At 46.0% G+C, this 23,229-nt stretch overlaps 1 protein-coding gene across 3 annotated transcripts in view; it reads right to left on the reverse strand.

Annotated features, from left to right (window-relative positions):
- Positions 1-22,816, reverse strand: part of MVB12B (multivesicular body subunit 12B) — an 89,471-nt gene extending 66,655 nt beyond the window's left edge. The window contains exons 1-3 of one of the 3 annotated variants that reach the window (XM_083160958.1): positions 22,728-22,816; positions 21,080-21,161; positions 9,376-9,498 (exon numbers count right to left, since the gene is read on the reverse strand). In XM_083160958.1, the coding sequence (XP_083017084.1) occupies positions 9,376-9,498; positions 21,080-21,130 (174 nt within the window). In that variant the 5' untranslated portion in view covers positions 21,131-21,161; positions 22,728-22,816. Of the gene's footprint in view, positions 1-9,375; positions 9,499-21,079; positions 21,162-21,240; positions 21,425-22,727 lie in introns of those variants that run through there. The other 2 variants (XM_083160957.1, XM_083160959.1) reach the window with 2 other exon arrangements.
- Between the last annotated feature and the right edge of the window lie 413 nt (positions 22,817-23,229).

Consider the following 23,229-nt stretch of genomic DNA (forward strand, 5'->3'; position numbering starts at 1 on the left):
TGCGATCTTCTCAGCACGTTCCCTTACCCTGGATGAGAACAGATCCCTTATCGGGGGGAGGTCGGTCCCTATGATCCTTTCCGCAGTCTTCACTACCCTCTGCAGTTTTTGTTTGTCGTTCTCGCTTGCGCCACCGTACCAGATTGTGAACGAGGAACATAAGACAGACTCCACGATGGCGGTGTAGAATACGCACAGCAGCTCCTGTGGGATGTTGAATTTCCTGAGTTGCCTCAGGAAGAACAGGCGCTGTTGGGCCTTTTTGATGTTTGTGGTTATGTTTAATCCCCATCTTAGGTCACTGGACATGGTTGTCCCTAGGAATTTGAAGGAATCAACCCGCGACACCACTGCGTTGGCTATTGTTAGCGGGGCTAGTGCATTTGGTCTTTTCCTGTAGTCGACCACCATCTCAACTGTTTTGGTGGGGTTTAGATCGAGGTTGTTGCTGCTGCACCACTGTGTCAGCTTCTCCATTGCATGCCTGTACGCGGTCTCGTCACCATCCTTGATTAGGCCAATGATAGTGGTGTCATCTGCGAATTTGATGATTTTCACTGACTGCTCAGCTGAGGTGCAGTCATTCGTGTAGAGAGAGAAGAGCAGAGGGGAGAGGACGCATCCTTGGGGGGCTCCAGTACTGATTGTTCGTGAGGCTCGAATAATACCCATGCCACCCCATCCACACACATACTATATCTGGTAGGAACTGGCTATTATTGCTCTGTAATGTTATCTTTCTAACAAACGATAATACCCCTTTCACACCAGAAAATGCAGGGAACCACCCAGGAATTCGGCCCAGGGATCATGCCCGGGTTGGCCCCTTTCACACCAGAAAAGTCTCTGCATTTTATGGTGTGGGAAGGAGGCAGAGAGGAGGCCGGCAGGAGGCAGGGGAAGCTGGGATGGTGGCGGAGGCCAGTGAATAGTACTCACCCTGGGTTGCTGGTCCTCGGTGCAGGCCGGTGATCCACACAGGTCAGACAGCGGGTGCAGATGACGCAGCTCTCCGGCGGGAGTTAGGGCACCGGAGAGCTGCATCATCTTCATCCACCTCCTGTCCTGTCATCTGCGCCCGCCGCCTGTGTGGATCCCCAGCCTGACCATCCGCACCATGGACCAGTAACCAGGGTTAGTACCCCCTACCCCATTCAAAACGGCCAGGACCTCGGGTTGAACCTGTGAACAACCCTGCTTGGTTGAAATCCTGGCAAATTTTCCCAGAAGCTTGGCCCGGGAACCTAACAAACCAGCGCTAGTCGCGGGTTGTTCCCGGGCCCTACCCGGGAAATTAGGCTGGTGTGAAAGGGGTATTACAAAAACTCACTTAAAATATAACCCTGATATTCTGCCTCTCATCACTGACAAATCATAATTATGAGGTTGTTGATATTCTGCCATTGAAAAAACGGTTCCGCAGTATCCCGGTACGTACAAAGCGCATGCTAAACAGTTTTTTTCCTACTGCTGTTCATATGCTGAATGATAAACACTGAAATGGGATATGTTTTTGTTGCTTTTTTGTGTGCAGGTAATTGTGTGTAATTTTTTGTTGACAGTGCATTGTTGTAGTGTATTGTTGACACAATAAAGTATTCTATTCAGAATGTGATTGCTGTAACTCAATTTGCTGATCAGCAATTGCTTTGAACATGTTATTTATTAATATTAGTTATTTAATAATTATCTAGTAATTATAGCTACAATATAAAGGCATATCTTTTCAGACGATTCTACGCAGACCGTTTTTGTGGAGAGGCTGCGTTCCGAGCGCCAAAGAAGATCTCGTCAGGAAACCCGTGACGAAACATCTCAAAGGGAGAACAGAGCCCAAAGCCGTTCACCCATTTTTATCCCTGGTCCCAGGGACCTTCATCCAGCCTCTGATCCTCCAGCTGAACATCATCAGAATTACGCAGACCTCATAGATGAGATCAGCCGGCAGAATCCACCAGACTCCGTGGAAGTGATCAACAGGGAGTATTTCAATGACAGGATGTTGGAGATGCACGAGCAGAACCCAGAGTCGACCATCTTTGTTGAGACCAACGCGCAAGACCTCCTGTCGTCTGAAATGGTGTTCATCGGTGAGCTTAACCAACCAGCCATGATTGTAGAGGTCAACGGACAGAATCTCCTGGCCATGGAGGTAGACAGCGACAGTCGTAACCCCGAATACATGCGGATACATCTCACCAGGGAGAATGTCGCACCCTGGGATTTGGAGATCAGCGCATTTCCATCGTGCACTATTTGCTGAGGATGAAGAGCCGCAATCCTGCGTGATCTGTATTATGGAGAAATGGAGAGCGGGTGTCAGTTCTGCCCTGTGGCCACAGATTTCATCTGAGCTGCATCTACGTGTGGACGGACTCAAATCCCAGCTGTCCTGTGTGCCGTAGACAGTCCACTCGGAGGCCGGTCCTGTGTCGTATCTCCTGAATACACAGAGAACATGAAGATCTTCTCCACCGTACATCGTGGTAATTCCTTCTATCTCTCTCCTCACAGGTGTTATCCCATTTTGGGTTATCTTCTCTCTCCTCTTTTCTTTACACTCTTTTCTGCATTCCGCACCATCACAACCGCTCTTTCCCAATCCCATCAGCTTTCAGCTGCCTCTATTACACTCCACCCACACTCCTGCGGCCTAGGGCTGACACGACTTGGGAGTATTTTGCCACTCGTCACCGTTAGCGGTGAGGGTCCCGAGGGATTTTTCCCTGTCATCTCCTGAATACACGGTGACACTATTGGCTCGTGTTCTCCATGCAGGTTTATCAGGTTTTCATCTCGGGCTAAGTCATCCCACCCCCTTACTTCCTTGGCATCCCTGGGCCTCTTTTAGCTTGGATTCCCCACCCACCCTAGCCCAAACTTTTTTTATTTTTTCTTGCCTGTTGGGGTTGGTCAACCTCTCTGTGGCAGGAAAGAACGTCAATCCAGTGACAAATGCACTGCTTTATGGAGGTGCGATCTCTTTTCAGGGTGTGGTATGACTGTCCAACAATCGGGATCCCGACAGTCAGTATACCGACATCGGAATCCCGACTGCCAGTGCTCTGACAGGGGGGTGAGTGCAAAGAAGCCGCTTGCGGGCTCAGTCGCTCCCCACAGGTTCTATTCTCCCTCTATGGGGTCGTGGACCCCCACAAGGGAGAATAGACCCTGTCAGTCGGGATACCCCTTGTCAGAGCACCGGCAGTTGTGATTCCTATGTTGGTACACTTACTGTCGGGATCCCGATTGCCAGGTAGTTATCCGGCACCCCTCTTTGGCTTAGTTGAGTGCATGTCATGGACATCGGATCAGCATAGACGTAATGTCACTGGTAAACTGACCGTTCTATCTCTCTGCCACCGTAGTTATTTAAAATATTACAAAATAAAAAGGTTGACTGATTTTAATGGCATTACTGTTGTCCGTGTCATTATTTTAGATAAGTTAGATTTTATCTTGCTATGTTTTAGCCTTATTTCCAAATGGAATAAATTTATTTTTTTCCTTTAAAATTATACACACAACACCCCATAATGACAACGTAAAAATTACTTTTTTAGATGTTTGCAAATTTATTCAAAATAAAAAAACTAAGAAATAACAACATTGTTAAAACCCTTGATATATTTGAAAGTGTCTATCATGTCCCCCCTATCCCTTTAGAGCAAAGAAGGGAAAGGGGGGACATGATAGAAACTTTAAAAGTATATCAAGGGTTTTAACAAGGTACAGGTGGGAGACATTCTTCACAGGAAGAGGAGCAACAGAACACGAGGACATGCACTGACACTAGAGGGAGGAAGGTACAGGTGGGAGACATTCTTCACAGGAAGAGGAGCAGCAGAACACGAGGACATGCACTGACACTAGAGGGAGGAAGGTACAGGTGAGAGACATTAGTCACAGGAAGAGGAGCAGCAGAACACGAGGACACGCACTGACACTAGAGGGAGGAAGGTACAGGTGGGATACATTCTTCACAGGAAGAGGAGCAACAGAACACGAGGACATGCACTGACACTAGAGGGAGGAAGGTACAGGTGGGAGACATTAGTCACAGGAAGAGGAGCAGCAGAACACGAGGACATGCACTGACATTAGAGGGAGGAAGGTACAGGTGGGAGACATTAGTCACAGGAAGAGGAGCAGCAGAACACGAGGACATGCACTGACACTAGGGGGAGGAAGGGACAGGTGGGAGACATTCTTCACAGGAAGAGGAGCAGCAGAACACGGAGACATGCACTGACACTGGGGGGAGGAACATTCAGGGGAAATGTGAGGAAGAATTACTTCACAGAAAGAGTAGTAGATAAGTGGAATAGCCTCCCATCAGAGGTGGTAGAGGCAAATACAGTAGTACAATGTAAACATGCTTGGTATAGGCATATTGACATCCTTACAAAAAATATAAGGATCAAATATGGTTTGAGGTAACATGTTTATAAAAGGGGCAGACTAGATGGGCCAAGTGGTTCTTATCTGCTGTCAAATTCTATGTTTCTATAACATGTACATAAGTATTCACAGCCTTTGCTCAATACTTTGTCGATGCACTTTTGGCAGCAATTACAGCCCCAAATATTTTTAAATATAATGCCACAAGATTGGCACACCTACAGTACCTTTGGGAAGTTGCCCCCTCTTGGCATGGCCAGGTCGCGTCAGAATCTTCTAGCCCCGGGCATCTTTCTTATCGAAAATGTGTAACTAGCATGCACGAGGAGACTGTGCTGATTAATCTGTGTGCGATTGAGTCTCTGAATCAATGTAGCAGTGGCAGTTTTTTCCAATACAACTACTGCTGTGCTCCATATATAGACTCAGTCATGCACAATATACAAGCATCAGTTAATAAACTAATCAGCAGAGTCTCCATGTGCGTCCTTGTCACATTGAGCAGAGAACAAGATGCATTTTAGGCAACAAAAGACACCAGCGGAGATGCACGGGACCTGACAACTCCCTCACATTGTGAATATGAATCATGTTAATCATTTTTCAGCCTTCCATCCCTTTTTGGAATGTGTGACAGAACAATGCAGACAGCCGAAGATTAATACTACAGTACATAACAGCAAAGAAAACCAGACACAACACTAACAGTAGAGCAGCCGCAGAAGCAGCCGGGTGCTCGGGGCCTGGCATCACATGTTCTACCAGGCATTGCATACCCAGAAACACTTGCTGACATCTCAGCCCTTCGCTTAAGCTTTAATTGCTTTTCATCACTTGTCAGATCAGTCACCAAATTGCCGACACAACCTTTAGTACAAATACAAGCAGTGTAGATGTTGTTTAATTCTATCCCTACTCATGAAACTAATGCTGTGTACACACGGGGGCGATAGGGGCTGAAATCGCTGGGAATATGGTTGCTGAGCGACCATATTGCCAGTGATTGGAGTGTGCACCAGCGATAAATCGCCTGGTGCGCGCTCCCGTTTTCAGCCCCTGAATGGTCGCTGGTCGGAGGAACATGCTCCTCCGACCAGCGACATCCCCTGCCTCTTCACCCAGCAGTGTTTAAATTTTCATCTGCGACCATCTCTGGTCGCAGATGAAAACGGGACACGGGGCAATATTATTGCTGAGCAATATATTGCCAGCGATCATATTGCCCCGTGTGTACGCACCTTAAGGAATATCACACACAAAGAATAAAGAGCTTCATTTGCCTGTACCCCGAATGGCATCACTAAGGGGGATATTCAATCCCGGGTCACGACTGCCGGGATGTCCCGACAGCAATAACCCTGTTCCATTCTCGGCCTGCTCAACTGTCGATTCAATGCCCCGCCTGCCGAACGCCGAAAAAGGGGTGTGGCCGCGAGAAACGGCCATTGATCGCAGAGATCTGGCCGTGAGCTCGACATCTCGGCAAAACGAGCCGACTGCTGTTAAAAGGACAGCATTGAATAGGCCCCCACCGCTATTTCTCCCGTCGGAAATTGCGGCGGGGGATTGAATACCCCCCTAAGCCAGAGGAACAGAAGTCTTTAGGTACTGTCTACTAGTCACAATGTCAAAAGTCAGGATGTCGACAAATTCTGAATTTTGGCATCAACATTATGTCGACATGATGAAAATGTTCACAATATCGACATTATATAGGTCAACTGTACATTTTCTAGTATTTTTATGGTAAATGGTTAGGTTAAAATGTGCAAAACACTGGATGTCAGAATTCTGGTATCAACATGTTAAATGTCAATGCCCCCCTCCTTCTCCGTGGACCAGACAACACAACTGATGGGGTGACAGGTCAGTGACAAATGGTGAACAAGAAAACCTGCTCTGGAACAAGTGGAGAACGTGCATCCAAACACTGCTCCAGCGGAGTAAGCGGCACCACGTTGGAAGGGTTACATCAATTAAACACAGATGTGAATAAACAAAAATCCAGAATAAAAACAATCAGCTGAGGCACTCAATTTAATGTAGGTAGCAGCAATGTAATCATATAGATACACGATTGGCAACACTTTAATCTGCAAGTATCCGTCTAGGCCTGGCCACACCACATGCACCAATCTGTAAAAGCCACATATAGTAATAGAAGAAATAAACAACACACTAGCGGCCTGCCTGTCTACATAATGGGGGTTATTCTGATTCACTCGGAAAGGCACACTCACTCTCTAATGGACAACACCATGTGCACTGCAGGTGGGGCTGATGTAACATGGGCAGAGACAGTTAAATTTGGGTGTTTTATTGTTTCTGTGCAGGGTAAATACTGGCTGCTTTATTTTTACACTGCAATATAGATATCAGTTTGAAGTACACCCCCACCCAAATCTAACTCTCTGCACATGTTACATCTGCCCCACCTGCAGTGCATATGGTTTTGTCCATTAGAGAGTGATTGTGCCTTTCCGAGTGAATCAAAATAACCCCCAATATCTGGAGAATGAGTGGAACTAAACAGGCGGAACACTTAGGGGGCTAGCCGGAAAAAAAAGGACAGAAGTATTCAGTTGCAGGTGTTAATTTCCCAGATGTGGGTTTTTAAAGTTGAATTGGCATAGCCAAAATAGGGACTAAAATATGGGCCCGGTATTTCGACCGTGTCATTTTTCTTTCTGACAAGTCGAAAAAAACAGCATTTTAATTGAATAAGTCAAATTTAAAAATGACCTAAAAATGTTGAGAAGTCTAAAAAATGGCACCTAATTGAATACTCCCCATGTAATATTAAATTTAAACCCAACAATGAAACCATATTCAATTTGGATCCAGGAGGCTTCTAAAGGCAGCAACTCTTCTCTCTATCACACCTCGATTTGGGACGTGACCAGTGGCGGTTTTTACCGATGGGCTGCAGCCCCTCCATGTAAAATCTGCCCCTGTTCTCTGCCTAAGTGAAGCCAGATGCCGTCTGTGAGACTGCTCAGACTTCACTGTGACTTCCTATTGGAAGTCCGGCCTGTCAGTCACTCAAGGCAGTCCCATTGGGAGGTGTTCCTGCCCTTTGGGATGCCTCTATATGGGCTGCTCAGCGGCAGCCCATAAAAACTGGTTCTACGCATGCGTAGTACGAGGACGATACTGCGCATGCGCCACACCTGGGACCATGAAAAGGCCTCTGTGGGCTGCTGCAACAGTAACAGTAATTCCATGAATAACTGTATTGGTGGGCCATTGTACTCCACCTGTTGGAATAAAAAATTCTCCACACTCTCCAATCCCTCTTTCTGGGGTATGCTGGTGTATAGACACCACATCTTTGGTACATAACAATAAAAAGTCCGGTAAACCCATCACAGAAAACAATTTATCCAAGAACACATTCCAATCATTAAAAAAAAAAAAAAAAGTCTCTTGTTTCAGTATAATCTTAAATTATCTACTGCTTTAGCCAATTAGGCTTTACCCCTCACCAACATATTTCTTGGAAGGTATTTGGAATAGGCTAAAAGTTTATGTCAACACAATATCATGTAGCTCTGTACAGGACTACAATTTATAAACCACTGGCGCTGCACAGGAAACCACAGCTTGTGTAACCTGGCTGGCAGTCAAAACCCAGGAGAATTTGCCTGTACTCTGTGGTGGATTTTTAGCCCACAGTCGCCAGCGCAGCACATGGTGATGGAGAGGAAAAAACACTACAGGAAAAAAACCATAAGATGTATTTATTGTCCTTGTATGTGGTGTTGTAATCCAAAAGTAACTAGATAAAAGCAAAACCAGATACTAATGCGTAAAGGTTTCTTTCTACACAAAGTAACCTTACAGCCATCCAACTGGGGTTAAATCAAGCTACACACAAATATTGGGTACCATAAAAATGGTCCTTTAACGCAGCCGCCCGCCTCCCGGCACACATCACCGGACCTGCTCTGAGACAGCTAGGTTTTCCCCCCACTCTGCCTGGCTTTCTCCTCTGCCACACAGTGCAGTTCACACAGTAACTTCCCCTGGCACCGCGCATGTAACCCCTGGCACCATGCATGTAACCCCTGGCACCACACATGAAACCCCTGGCACCACACATGTAGGAAAACAGCACTTATGCAGCATAATATTTAATGGGCATTATGGTGTGTGGCATAATGTATAATAGGCATTACAGTGTGCATAATCTCCTGTCCCACAAAGCCATGCATGCACTATTTAATTTCAATTAGGGGTGGTATTATTTGGCCCACATTCTTTTTTTTATGGGTGTGTGTGTATGATAGGCCATAAATTTAAAGCATGCAGGGGGGGCACCGAACACCCTAGGTACCCACCCTTGGGCTTTGACATATGGTGGATGGAAGAGGTGGGCAAAGTCAGTTGCACCATCTCTCCAGGACCACTCTAAGCACTGCTGTGCACCAGCGTATATTAATAATAGGCAGTAATGTAAACAGTGGTGGTGCAGACCAGCAATGTATATGTTACCAATGCCACTGCCCAATGCATAATCGCCTAGCGTGTATGGACCTTAACGGAGCTTGACCTGGACTTCTAGATCCATCTATTACCCCTAAAAATTGTAAGCTTGTGAGCAGGGCCCTCCTACCTCTATGTCGATTTATTACTACCCAGTTTGTTTTATCACGGTTTTCTATTGTACAGCGCAACGGAATCTGCTGCGCTACATAATAAACTGTAACGGAATCTGCTGCGCTATATAGGTAAGTATAACGGAATCTGCTGCGCTATATAAAAAACTGTAAATAAATAAATGACTACTGACAATTACTATTGACTGTCTCTAGATACACATATCTAAGCAGAATCCAGTGTAAAGGAAGTGGTCTTTGTAAGTAACAGTAGAGTTGTGGGGGGATGCGTTCAGCTAACAAGACAAGGTCCCACACACAATACAGGACATTTCATTATACATTACAACCCAAGAAAAGAATATACTGTACCTACCACTTCATAACCAGTAGGTGCTCGATTTCTTGATGCTACTACCCCAACACCTGTGATGGGATCCATAGACAGGTCTGTCAGAGCATCTGAAAGGTCCCGGACCTCAGGCATTATAGGATGGTCCTGTAGGGAAATGTAACATTTGTAACAAACGTCTTGTTTCAAAACCAATTCATCTTTTGTTAATGAAATTCCATCAGAGAGAAAATATTCACATTCCTGCCTCCAAATACCAACTCTTCCCTGCACAGTCCAAAAATGTAAACAAACCTCAGCAATATTAGTGTAGTCCTTTTCTGGAAATTCTTTTCTAGAATAGTCTGTAACTTATTAATAAAGCGAACGTTGGCAATAGATTAAATAGTACCCATTCTATGGTAAAACATAGCAAAAACAAAAACAGGGCAACTCGGAAGTGCTCTTTATAACCGGCTGAAGTGGAGATTTTTGCAATTTACAGAACTTGGGTGAAGCAATATTTGTCTATCATTTGCTAGGAACCTTTTAGCAGGTAGTTAATCTGCTCAAGCAGTGAGCAGAGAACAGTGGCGCACACAGGGGGGGGGGGGGGGGGGTTTCTGAGTACCCAGAAGCCCCCCCTGGAAGTCCGAGATTTTCACTTTTTGTATGGACAATGGACAGAAATCCTGGGGAGCAGGAGAGCAGTGGGAACAGCGCCAGGGAGAGGCAATGCCAGAAGGCTGTCACTGGGGAGCCGCTGCAAAAGGAGGAGGATGTCGCCGGAAAGTTGCTGCTCCAGGAGGGCATCCCTGGGGAGCCTCTGAGCCGGAAACTGCTGCATCAGGAGGAGGATGTCGTTGGGGAGCCGCAGAGCTGGGAGGACGGTGCCGATGCACCCTGATCTCTTTCCCCCCTCTCTTCATCCCCCCCCCCACACTGTCACCTCACCCCTCTGCCTCACTCCACATTGCTGTAAACTGGCCCCTCTCACAGCTCACCGACGCTGACCCCCGGGCACCCTGATCCCTGATATGAAGAGGCCCCAAAAGGTACCTACTCTCACTCTGTACCCCCTAACCCTTCCATCTAGCAGCCTATCCCTACCCTAACCCCCTTATGACTAAACCTAAGCCCCCATCCCCACACACTAGCCCACACCACATACTATGATTGGGATGCTGGCTGAACGTATTACTGCGTCGGCATCCTGATGTTTATGTTGTTCCTGTGCCAGCTTCCTAAATCACAGGGGGCACCGGTCGCGCACAGGGGGCACAGATAGTGCACAGGGGGCACAGATAGTGCACAGGGGGCACAGATAGTGCACAGGGGGCACAGATAGTGCACAGGGGGCACAGATAGTGCACAGTGGGCACAGGTAGTGCAGTTTTTTTTTAAGTAAAGGATTTACTTTAAATATAAGGCGCACAGGGCAGTATACCCACAGCTCTTCCAATTCCAGCCATACAATGTTCCCCAACACCACAGAGTCTCTCCAAACACACTCCTGACTCTGTTTCTGAATGATGATGTCACTATATCTGTGTCATTACATATTTGGAGTTGAGGTGGATGAAAGTCTAATTGTCCAGCACAAAAATCATGTTGGACGCGTCCTGCCTCAGCAGTGGCTCTTTGGTGGCATATCCCGTGAGACGGGTGAATGTTTCATAACACCAGTGGCCAGCTGTGACGCCAGCACCCTGATGTCCGCCATCCAGACGCATATTGAACCGGGTACCACCATATACTCAGACTGTTGGCGCGCGTACAACACACAACAACTTGAGAAGGCGGGGTACCATCATGCGTGCGTCAATCACCGCTACAATTTCATGGACCCAGACACTGGGTTTTCATACCCAAAATATTGAAAGGCTCTGGGGTCATGCAAATGGAGGAACAAGAGACAGAGGGGCACTGCGCGCCAATACCTTGACTCCTACCAGCAGGAGATTATTTGGCGCAAAACCCTTGGTGCAGAGAACGCTTTCCTGCGCATTTTACATGCACTAACTCTGGTCCCGACGGCCGACAAACCATCCGACACAAATGTTGACACAGCTGTTCATACCCCCACTATCCACGTCAGCGTGGAGTTGATTTTATAAAGTGGCGAGCGTAGCAAGCCACGGAGCCCGAAGTGTGGCCAGCGCTGCGAGCCCCGCGAGGGGAGGCGGAATACAGGTCAAGTAATCCGCGTTCCCTCGCCATGCTTCGGGTTCGCTGAGCTTGCCACACTTTATAAATTAGACTCCATGCCGACGTGGATAGTGGGGGTATGAACAGGTCGGGAGGACGCGTAATGCGTCCGCTCACTGCGCTCGCCACGCTTCGGGCTGGCGTGGATAGTGGGGGTTTGAAAAGGAGGCATTTGCCAGTATGAAACATGGAGCACTGGCAAATGCGTCCTTCATTGTGCATAAGATGCACTTGCGCCCGCATCCCTAACCACATCTCCCTGACACTGTTGCCGTACCCTGCTGCAAGAATTACTGAGACGCTTGTGTGTCTCAGGCAGATGGAGCGCCATTTGCTGGTGTCCACCAGTGCAGGGGATCTGGCGGTTACCAGCGCAGTGTGAGAGGCGCTCATAGGCTTGCCGGGGACATAGCTGCAGCTCGCGGGGTGAGTACGCTGCCTGACGGGGACACTTGGCTAACTACGCAGGTCTGCCACGGGGGCACTACGCGGACTACACTAGGCAGCCGTGAAACTACACAAGTACCGTGCATTTTAATTAGAATCACAATAGGATAACAAGCAACCAAGTAAAATAATAAAATATATCAAAAAGGAAGAAAAAGGAAAAATCCAATGAAAGGATATAATTGTATCCACTGAGCACAAGACAATATAACGCATACTGACTCCCCATATCAGTGCACTGCATTGCCCACATACAGAGATGAATATCGGAATCTACAGCAATAAATCAAACTAAATTCATCCAATACAATAGCTAAATACGTCCACATATAATACCCAGCTTCATAAATCACTCTACAACTATCCTCAATGATAGGGGATCTGTACTTACAAGTATTATCCAATACCTACCATTAATATTAATCTAATAATGTCCAAGAATCCACCAATAGATCAGCAGTGGAAACACACTAGAAATACATATACTGTACCTACTACCACACAATCATCGGGAATATTTATCAGTATTATTTCAGTATCACCTAGAATTTGGTACATTTGTCACTGAGCCCTTAACATTTCATTTATTAATAAGCAGACATCATTTCCAATACTTGTAATTAAAAATATGATCCGCTTCAGATTCACTAAAATCAGATTGTGAAAAAATCCGGACGAGCCCTGTGTTAAAAACGCTATCTTCAATTGGCTTTCTTTCAATTCCTCTGCCTTCCACATCCCTACACCTGTTGGTGGACAGGGAAGCCGGTGCTGGCTCATGTGGGAGTTACAGTCTCATGGTATTTTCCGCTAAAAATACCATGAGAAGTTCAAGGAGCTAGCTCTGTCCCTGCATGCGACAATAGTACAGAGAATATTCTTATAACGAATGACACTTTTTTAGCGATCCAACTGTTTTACAAGGCACCCAAAGAAATGAGCGCCAGCCTGAACAATTCAATTGTTGCTCCGATCAGGCACCTATTAATACCCCCTTCAGACTGGCAGAGCTGGGTCACACCCGGGAATGTGTTCCAGGACGCAACCCAGGAATTTCCCCTTTTACTCTGCACTTAGACCTGGGATCGACCTGGGGCAGCCCCATTTACACTGATCCTGGGAAATCCCTGCAAATACATAAGTATGTCATTAGAAACGGACCTTTTTCTTGCTCACAATGATGAGGTCACAAAAGGGAAACCTTGCAGCATTGTTTCAATAGTTACAACCCTTTCATCATTATTAGAAAAGTGAAGCACTAGAAAAGTCATCGCAACATGATTCGTTAATTAAATTGTGTTTATTTTGCTTATAAACAATAGCATCTTTCCCTGCGCCTGCTATCTGTCTCTTTATTTCCTGCTCAGCAGCTCCCTGATCTCTTGATCTGTCCAGTTCGCCATGCTGCCCATCTCCTCTGCTTTCCCGGGCTCCAATCAGAGGCATTGTTACAGTCCCGTGTACAGGATCCCGGCTAGGGCATGTTCACATTGCACTGCATCCCATTTTGATCCCTGGTTCAACCCTGATCACGACCAGGGCTGAAATGCTGGGTTGCTCGACCCTAGATATTCTTTCAGGATCCTTTCACACTGAGCAAAATCCCGGGTTGATGCTTGTTCATGTGCAATAACCCAGGAAATATTTGTCAGTGTGAAAGGGTTATAATTTCCACGCAATCAAACCCATCTAAAGTCTGACTTTTGTTGACAAAACCACGGACCTTTCAAACAAGTCATCAGTGGCTGTGAGGAGAAAAGCAGCCACAATTTAATTGCAATGTTTGAAGCCACCTAGTGACAGTCACAGGGGAAGACGTTTAATCGATCTCCTCAGTGATGCCCCGTAGAGAATTTGGGGCAGATTTTTAATTGTATGCATTTCTTTTTGGCATAATGCCGGGCGGGTGATGTCACCGGGAGGTGGGGTCAGGGTGGCGCTGGGAGATGACAGCATCTCCCAGCGCCGGCTTTTGCACTGTAGTTAACGGGACCCGGGTCGCATCGGTTACCCGTTTGCACTACACAGTGACCCAGGTTGAACCCGTGTTCAACCCTGGTCGCTATCTGGGTAGAAATGCCGGATCTCACGATCTGGGTAATTTCTACAGGTAGCGTTTCCAACTGCCTAAAATCCCAGATTTTGTAAAAACACAGGATATTTAGGCTAGTGGAAAAGGGGTATAACAGCACTACTGAGCACATGATATGTAACTGGCACTACTGGGGACATCTGTAACAGCACTACTGAGGGAATGATATGTAACTGGCACTACTGGGGACATCTGTAACAGCACTACTGAGGGAATGATATGTAACTGGCACTACTGAGCACATGATATGTAACTGGCACTACTGAGCACATGATATGTAACTGGCACTACTGAGCACATGATATGTAACTGGCACTACTGAGCACATGATATGTAACTGGCACTACTGAGCACATGATATGTAACTGGCACTACTGGGGACATCTGTAACAGCACTACTGGGGACATGATATGTAACAGCACTACTGGGGACATCTGTAACAGCACTACTGGGGACATGATATGTAACAGCACTACTGGGGACATCTGTAACAGCACTACTGAGCACATGATATGTAACTGGCACTACTGGGGACATCTGTAACTGGCACTAAATATGTGAAATACTGAATCTAGATTCCAAGCAATCATTGTATCTGAGATTGTACACAAACTTTGTTTCATGTTTTGAAACCTTGTTGTATGCACAAATAAAATATATTTGTATTTCATGTGGTTGATGTGTTTGTACAACATAACTGCAAGATACCTCATTGAAATATAAAAATATTCTGAAATACAGAATAATCCGTTATCCAAAATTCTTCTGGTCCCGGGCATTTTGGATAAGGGTTACTCCACCTGTACAACCAAATAACACGTCAGAAACGCCAATTGGCTAATGAATCATTACTGCAGCCTCACCAGTTCTGATCACCACCCTTCCATCTTTTGCCATTTCTCACTTTTACTGGCCCTGCGCTGCCTTGTCTTTATGGAAATGGTTCTGACATAAGTCCAGTGTATGAACACCTTCTCCATATCAGTAAGAAGAAGAAAGACTCTCCGGCCTTGTCATAATCAGCAATTCTTATCATTACTATTAACAGGTTCTTATATATTGCAGCAAATTCCATTGTGCTTTACAAATGGAAACAGCGATAAAGCAAACTGGGTATTACAGACAGATATAGAGATAGGAAGTTAGATTTTCTGTTCATTACATACAACATTGTGTTTCTTTCTGTGGGTTCATTAAACAGGGTCCTCCCTAATTACAGTCCAGCCTGGAGACCCAAAATGTCCTAAAACTTCATCACATAGCAATAGATAAATAGTACGGGGGAAAGCAATATATTCAGAACAAAATCTTGGTTTGTCCATTGATCATAAATAAATCAGACAGTATATAGTACAGGCTGGGGGCATCACACATCCCCTATAACACACACAAAGTGCAGTATATATATATATGGATCTTCTAAATAGAGATTCATATTATCATCATCTATGTTTATTTTTAGGGCGCCACAATATGGGCCTAATTCAGCCTGGATTTCAAAGCAAATAGCAAAACCATGCTGCAATGCAGGTGGGGCAGATGTAACATGTGCAGAGTGTTACACACGCAGGAATTTTTGCCTATTTTCTAAGCGATCTGACTAGAGCATGCTGGATAAATCTAGTTACACGCCAGACAGGGCCAGTGTTCTCAGACACCTGTAACAACAGAGGAGACGCTGTCCTTAGCATTCTCAGTACTTGCTCATATTCCTGAAAAAGAATCGCAGATGTATTTACTCAACCCAGAGACTGTTCCGTGCTATGATGTGACACGTACCATAATATACAACGGGATGCAGTTATAATCCCGACACTTTCTCCCTCTATGAGTGTTCTACACTATCGCTATATTGGGACCGAAGCCGTGGCTGGGATCGCATGCAAAACGACGCTCCCGGGCGGTTCATGGGAAATCTCATGCGACTTCTCTCTCCGAGAACTTCCATTAGTGAATGGTCAGCTAAACAGTGAACAGTTCTCTTTAAAAACAAATACTGTATTGTTGTTTTTTTATTATTATTAAAGGAGTACAGGTGAAACCCGAAAATTTGAATAGTGTGCAAAAGTTCATTTATATTGGCAATTCAACTTAAAAGGTGAAAGTAATATATTATATAAGACTCATTACATGCAAAGTGAGATATTTAAAGCCTTTATTAGTTATATTAGTTATTTTAACTCCAGCTTCTGAAAAGCCCAAATCCAACATTTTAGAAAATAAGACTACATGAAAAACAATGCAGCCAGTATTTACCCTGCACAGAAATCATCGCTAACGACCCACTCCCTCTTCCAAGCATTCTGAAGCATGACGGTCATTCCTCCCCGCCACCGCCTCGCTGTCGGCAATGTTGTGTGAGGCATCGGCAACTGTGTATGCCCTTATCAATGCCTGTTGTCCCCCCCCCCCCCTGCGCCAGGACTCACCGCCACTATCACTACCTACAGATAGGTATGTCCTCATACATATAGCCTCAATACGCCATGCATCCTATTCACTACATAGAGGCATCAAAACTACTTATACCAGAGGCTCAGGGCTTTAAACGCACAAAAATTTGTTTTAAAGTACAAAGTTGCAAAAAAAGCACAATGACGCCAACATGGTTTTTGCTGAAAGTGATAAAGTCCCAGCCAATCAGATTCTACCTGTCATTATTCAAACTCAGTCTGTAACATGGCAGGTAGGAGCTGATACATCTGGCACTTATTCCCTGAATTTGCAGATGGAGTAATTATCGAATAACTGCGCTTGCGTAACGTACGCATTGCGTGAGGTGAAATAGCGACATAAATTGTGTACGGATTGCAAACGCGGCTGGAGGTCAACTGACAGAGGTCAGCGTTTGGGGTGGTAATGGTCATTTTCAGGGAGTATATGAACCCATGCGTCTTCAGGAAGGGTGTGTGACGTCAGCTCTGGCCTCGCTCAGCCTGTTTCCATCGCAGAGTTGTTGAATGGTCACTCACATTTCCACAGACTGGGAAAATCATTTTATATTTCCTGTGGATTGGCGGCTGGATAGCGAATAGCCATATATTTCGCAATTCACTCGCAAACTTACACGGTGCGGATTTTCAGATGACTGCGAGTAGAAAGTTGCCGCGCAGAAAGAAAAACGCGCATGTGTAAACTTGCAAATGAATCGAAACATTTTGCAATCGATAAGCAATTCACTCACCGTCAACCCTTCCACAACTCTGCGACAGAATCCGGCCGACCGAGGCTGGCGCTGCCATCACAGACCCTCCCTGAAAACGTCCGGTTACCACCCCCAAATGGCGAATTCTACTCTGTCAAACTGCGATTAGATATTTTTGGCATTTCAGTCCCTTATTTGTCTCGCACATGCACGCTACAATCCGTATATAAACGCAGTCGTTTGATAATCAAATGGATTGCGAACTATACGATTTTCATTAACGATATACACGAGAACATTATTTATAACAATTTTATGGTGCATATCGTTCAGTGTTTACCCACTGTATCGTTAACGATTTTCCCTGTAGTATGAACATGCAGTGAGATGTGACATCATCCTCAGCGGATGCATATTCAGCAGGGGGCCCAGTGATGTCACTTTACTATATTGCTTACAGTGGCAGGTGGGGAGTGTGACTGCGGCGGTATGCATGTCAAACCGTAACGCAGGTGTCCTAAGGCGAGCGCAGGGAGGACAGAAATCTCCCGTGGAGCAGAAGGGTAATGTATATGGTTATACAGCGCCACCTATATCGGCGATGCTACATATCGAATAGAGTGTATATAGCTTCCTACTGAACTATGCCAATGGAGTGTACAGTCCAAAAGCCCCCAACACACCTAGCGATGGGCGCTTAGTGCTGCGCGACACAATCACTCGGCACACAGCGAAGTATGCTGAGCAATCGGCCACTGACCGTGTTCTCAAAAGAGAGAACACATAGAAACATAGAATGTGACGGCAGATAAGAACCATTTGGCCCATCTAGTCTGCCCCTTTTTTACCCTTCAGGTAATCTCAACCCTTTTTAATCCTTATTTCTTTGTAAGGATATCACTAAGCCTATCCCAAGCATGTTTACATTGTTCTACTGTATTTGCCTCTACCACCTCTGATGGGAGGCTATTCCACTTATCCACTACCCTTTCTGTGAAGTAATTCTTCCTCAGATTCCCCCCGAATCTTCCTCCCTCTAGTGTCAGTGCATGTCCTCGTGTTCTGCTGCTCCTCTTCCTGTGACTAATGTCTCCCACCTGTACCTTCCTCCCTCTAGTGTCAGTGCATGTCCTCGTGTTCTGCTGCTCCTCTTCCTGTGACTAATGTCTCCCACCTGTACCTTCCTCCCTCTAGTGTCAGTGCATGTCCTCATGTTTTATTACTTCCTTTCCTTTGAAGAAAATTTCCCACCTGTACTATGTTAAAACCCTTGGTATATTTGAAGATTTCTATCATGTCCCCCCTTTCCCTTCTCTGCTCCAAACTATACATGTTAAGATCTTTTAGTCTTTCCTTGTATGTTTTGTGATGTAGGCCATGCACCATTTTAGTTGCCCTTCTTTGTACAGTCTCCAATGTATTTATATCCTTCTGGAGATATGGCCTCCAGAACTGAACACAATACTCTAGGTGAGGTTGTACCAATGACCTATACAGTGGCATTATTACTTCTTTCTTTCTACTGCTGATACCTCTTCCTATGCAACCAAGTATCCGACTTGCCTTCTTCATTGCTTTGTTACATTGCCTACCTGCCTTTAAGTCCCCTGAAATAGTGACACCTAGATCCCTCTCTTCCTCAGTGGTTGCCATTATAGTGCCATTTATACTATATTGAGCTTTTGGGACTAGATATTTTAAGTATGCTAGAGATATATAGCCCGGCGGTTATGACGCAGGAGGCCGCGCATCGCTGTGGGCCCTACACACACAGTGATTTGTGCCTATCTTCTAAGCGATCTAGTGAAATCGTTTGGAGAATAGGCAAAAATCGCTACATGACATATAACTTCTAAGATTCCTCATGTCCGTGTCAAAAAATATATTGGACCAGTGTTCTATACACATTGGCAGGTATTCAATGCGGCCGGCGAGGGGGTTAAACAGCGAGGATTGCAGAAAACCAGCGATCCTCGCTGTTTAACCCCCGCGCCGGCTGCTCACTCTATTCAATGTTCTGGGGAAATCCGCTGTCACAAGACAGCGAGAATTCCCCAAAACAGCGAGACCCGCGGCTAGTGCAGAAAACTCGCTGTATTTAGCCGCGAGTCTCGCTGGTTCAGGAGCCCCATACGCCAATTCTCCCTCGCTCAAAAAATGGAGCGAGGGGGAATTGGCGTATGTGGGGGCTGCGTTGAATACTGACAGGGTGAGTGGTGACAGCGAGCATGAAGCTCTGCTCGCTGTCACCACTCGCTCACAGCATTGAATAACCCCCCTATGTATATACACATGTTCTGTGCAAAGATCTGTTGACAAAACCATTCAGTCTGTGTTTATTAATATCAATATTATAAATGGCGTACACGCGGGGCGATCTCACTGCAATTTATAATCAATCTAACTAGACCACGTAGAAAATGACCCTACATCACTCCGTGTATAGGCCCCATAGCGATGCGTGCTGGATAAATCTAGTTAACTGGCAGTTGGGGCAGCTTCCTCACCGGAGAACACCGGCCTGGACTGATCGCACAGCACACAGCGCTGACATATCGCTGTGCAGCGCTGTGTGCTGAGCCATCGTCAGATCGCTCAGCAGTGTCGCCCTGTGTGTAGGCCCCATTACTTTAGCCAAATGTAGTAACACTTTCTACTTGGAAGTGGGAATATATTCAGTGTATTTTCATGGAGATGACATTTCTCCAAGGGCACTCTAACACAGATCATCTATCAAACAACAATAAAAGCACAATAAATAAATAACTGCATGTGGACACGGTCCCACGGAACAGAATGAGGGTCAAAGCCACATCCATGTAGATCAGGCATGTCCAAATGGTGGCCCTCCAGCTGTTGTGAGACTACACATCCCAGCATGCCTTGCCATAGTTTTAGCATTCCCTAATAGCAAAACTGTGGCAAGGCATGCTGGGACTTGTAATTTCACAACAGCTGGAGGGCCTCAGGTTGGACATGCCTGATGTAGATGCTATGAACCAGCGAAAATGCTAATAAGCCGACTCATTTAGGGGTTTTGAGGCCTTGTGTTGGGCATAACACTGGCACTATGCAAATAAATAATAACAATAAATAAATACAAAACTACTATTATTGGAAAAAAAAAATTAAAAAAAATAACAAAATATAGAAAAACATCGAAATAAATGGATACATAATAGAATCTAAAAAAAAAAAAAATTACACATTAACACCCCCTCGTCCTAATACAGAAACCTAGCTGCGGCCACACAAATGTGTAAACAAATACACAACACGTGAATGCAGCAATGCAGGCTTCATATCCAGCGCAGGCCTCGGTCCTTCAGTAACACACCAGATATTGGCTATTGTTATATACTTGACAGGCGGACACTCAGAGAACATCCTTCCTGGGCAGTACCAGGCTGCACACACAACACCCAGCTCTTCTCCTTTTGTCTGTGTGTGTGTGCAGGGTACATAGAACAGATGTAATACACACAGTCACATAGCATGCATGGTTGCTGGGGAAAGGGAAGGAAGGAAAGGGAGGGGAGGGAGGGAGAGGGGGAGAAATAGAAATAATGTATCAAGGACACGGAATCTTTTGGAATTTTTGTTTGTTTGTTTTGCTACCAATCATAACATAACAATAGCACTGGTAACAATAGAAGACAGAGGGTCAGTGGTGCTACAGCTGAATGGTTAATGCATTGCATACATCTGACATCAGGGTCTCAGGCCTGTGACTATCACCATGATCCCCCTGCAGTCCTGGCTGTGCACCATGCTTCTACCAGCAGCAGAGGCTGCCAGCAGGACTGGAGGGTGGCAGGGGGGGTAGCTGGGGTTGGGGGGTCTACAGACACTTAACTGTTAAGCGTGGAAAATCGTCCCTTCTTTTCATGCAAAGGCAGCTGTTCATTGCCAGTCGTAGGGGGAGAGCGGAGGGAGGTCTGGGGAGGAGGGGGAGAGGCTGATCAGAGAGACGGAATAATACACATCATATACATGCAATGGAGAAGCTGTCCTTACCCAGTCTGACAGGCTCAGGGGAGATCCCCCCTGTCCAGGCTGCAGTCCTGCTGGGAACGCTTACATCAGCCACCTCCTGGGCATTGCAACGTTACTAGCACAGTGGTGGTCATGCGAGGGTCTGCATGCAGCAGCAGGAGGAAGGATGCAGCCCCCAGTGGTCAAGATGCGCAATTGCAGGGGTGTGCTCACATTCTGGGAGATAACAGTACAGTGTGTGCATGTGTGTGTGTGCATGTGTGTGTGCATGATGTGTGTGCGTGCGTGCGTGTGTGTGTGTGTGTGTGCACCAGTAGATGACAGGGTTTGATGGAATTTATTGTAAACATTTTTATAAATAATAATAAATTTGACACCTCTGCCATTACTGCAGAATATTTTTGGTAGCACTCTTTGTTGTGTTGTTTTACACTAATACCCCTTTCACGCCGCTCTTATAACCCGGGTTATTGCCAGGTTGCTGTCTAGACAATCAGGGTTGTAGGGGATACGGTCATTAGCTCTACACCAACTAGGTCGACAAGCATTGGATCATCACCACTAGGTCGACAGGCAGCAAGGTCAACATGGGTCAAGGTCGACATGTGTATAGGTCGACAGGTCATTAGGTCGACACAAGCATTAGGTCGACATAAACATTAGGTCGACAGTCAAAAGGTCGACATGGGGTTTTTCACAGTTTTTTGAGCAGACATGTGCCAACAGGCGGTATTTCGTGCCCTACCATCCACTAGGGCTTGGTGGGAGAATAAAACAGTGTGCCGAGCGTAGCGAGGCACCGTGCCCGAAGTGATGCGAGGGGATGCGGTGCACTTTAAACTGTGTGCATGTCAACTGTGTCGACATTCGGGTAAAAAAACAGTGAAAAACCCCATGTTCACCTTTTGACTGTCGACCGTGCCCATGTCGACCTAATGATTGTGTCGACCCAATGTCCTGTCGACCTAGACCCATGTCGACCTAGACCCATGTGACCTTGACCCATGTCGACCTTGACACATGTCGACCTAGTGGAGTCGACTCAATGCTTGTCGACCTAGTTGGTGTAGACCTAACAACCCACACCTGGTTGAGGTGCAGTTTAAAAGAACTAAACCTAATAATCCAGATCGACTAACCCTGCAATTCGACCCGGATTATAAAGTGGCTTATACCCGGGTCTCCCTGTGTATAAGTGGCGACCCTGGTTTAGTGTGAACATGTTGGACCCGGCTCCGACACAGCATTGCGATACGATATGAATGCGGTATTACAGGAGTGAATGAAACACCCATCAAGATGCCGGCATCTAGCCTAGTTATCCCCCAAAAAACTAGATTAAGGGGTACATTTACAAAGCATCTAAAAGTGATGTTGCCCATAGCAACCAATCAGATTCTGTCTCTCATTTCTCTATTGCATCCTAGGAAATGATAGACAGACAGAATCTGATTGGTTGCTATAGCACTATCACGTCTTTTCATTTTTACAAGCGTTAGTAAATTTACCCCTTAGCCTGACGGTTGCCAGACTTTTTATATCACTGCGCCTCTGAGTATCCGAATTTATTCCACGGCAGCCGTAGGCCAAACGTTTCTCATTGCAAAAATCTGCAAAAAAAATATTAAATGCAGCAAATTGTGTTTCTATGTCCTCCCCAGGGTCCGTTATCTGGAGGTGGACAGAATTCACTTCTGTTGGTTCACAATTGGCCATAAATAATTGGAATTGATCATGGACCACCAACCCAGGGCACCCCTGCAAGTCCTCTGATACCCCTTTCACATCTCAAAACCGGGTCGGGCCCAGGTACCACGCATTCGCATTAACCCCGGGTTGCCCATTATACAGAGGGCGATCCAGGTTTGACCCAACTTATAGCCCGGGTCAGTTTATAAGATTTGGTGCTTTCACATCGCACGTTCACCTGGGTTGACCTAGGTTTTTTTGGCGCTGTGAAAGGGGTACAGGTTACCCCCAGGATGCCGCGGCACAAAGTTTGGGAACTAT

Source organism: Crinia signifera, chromosome 9 (genome assembly GCF_055691185.1).
Source record: "Crinia signifera chromosome 9, ASM5569118v1, whole genome shotgun sequence".
NCBI classification, from domain to species: Eukaryota; Metazoa; Chordata; class Amphibia; order Anura; family Myobatrachidae; genus Crinia; species Crinia signifera.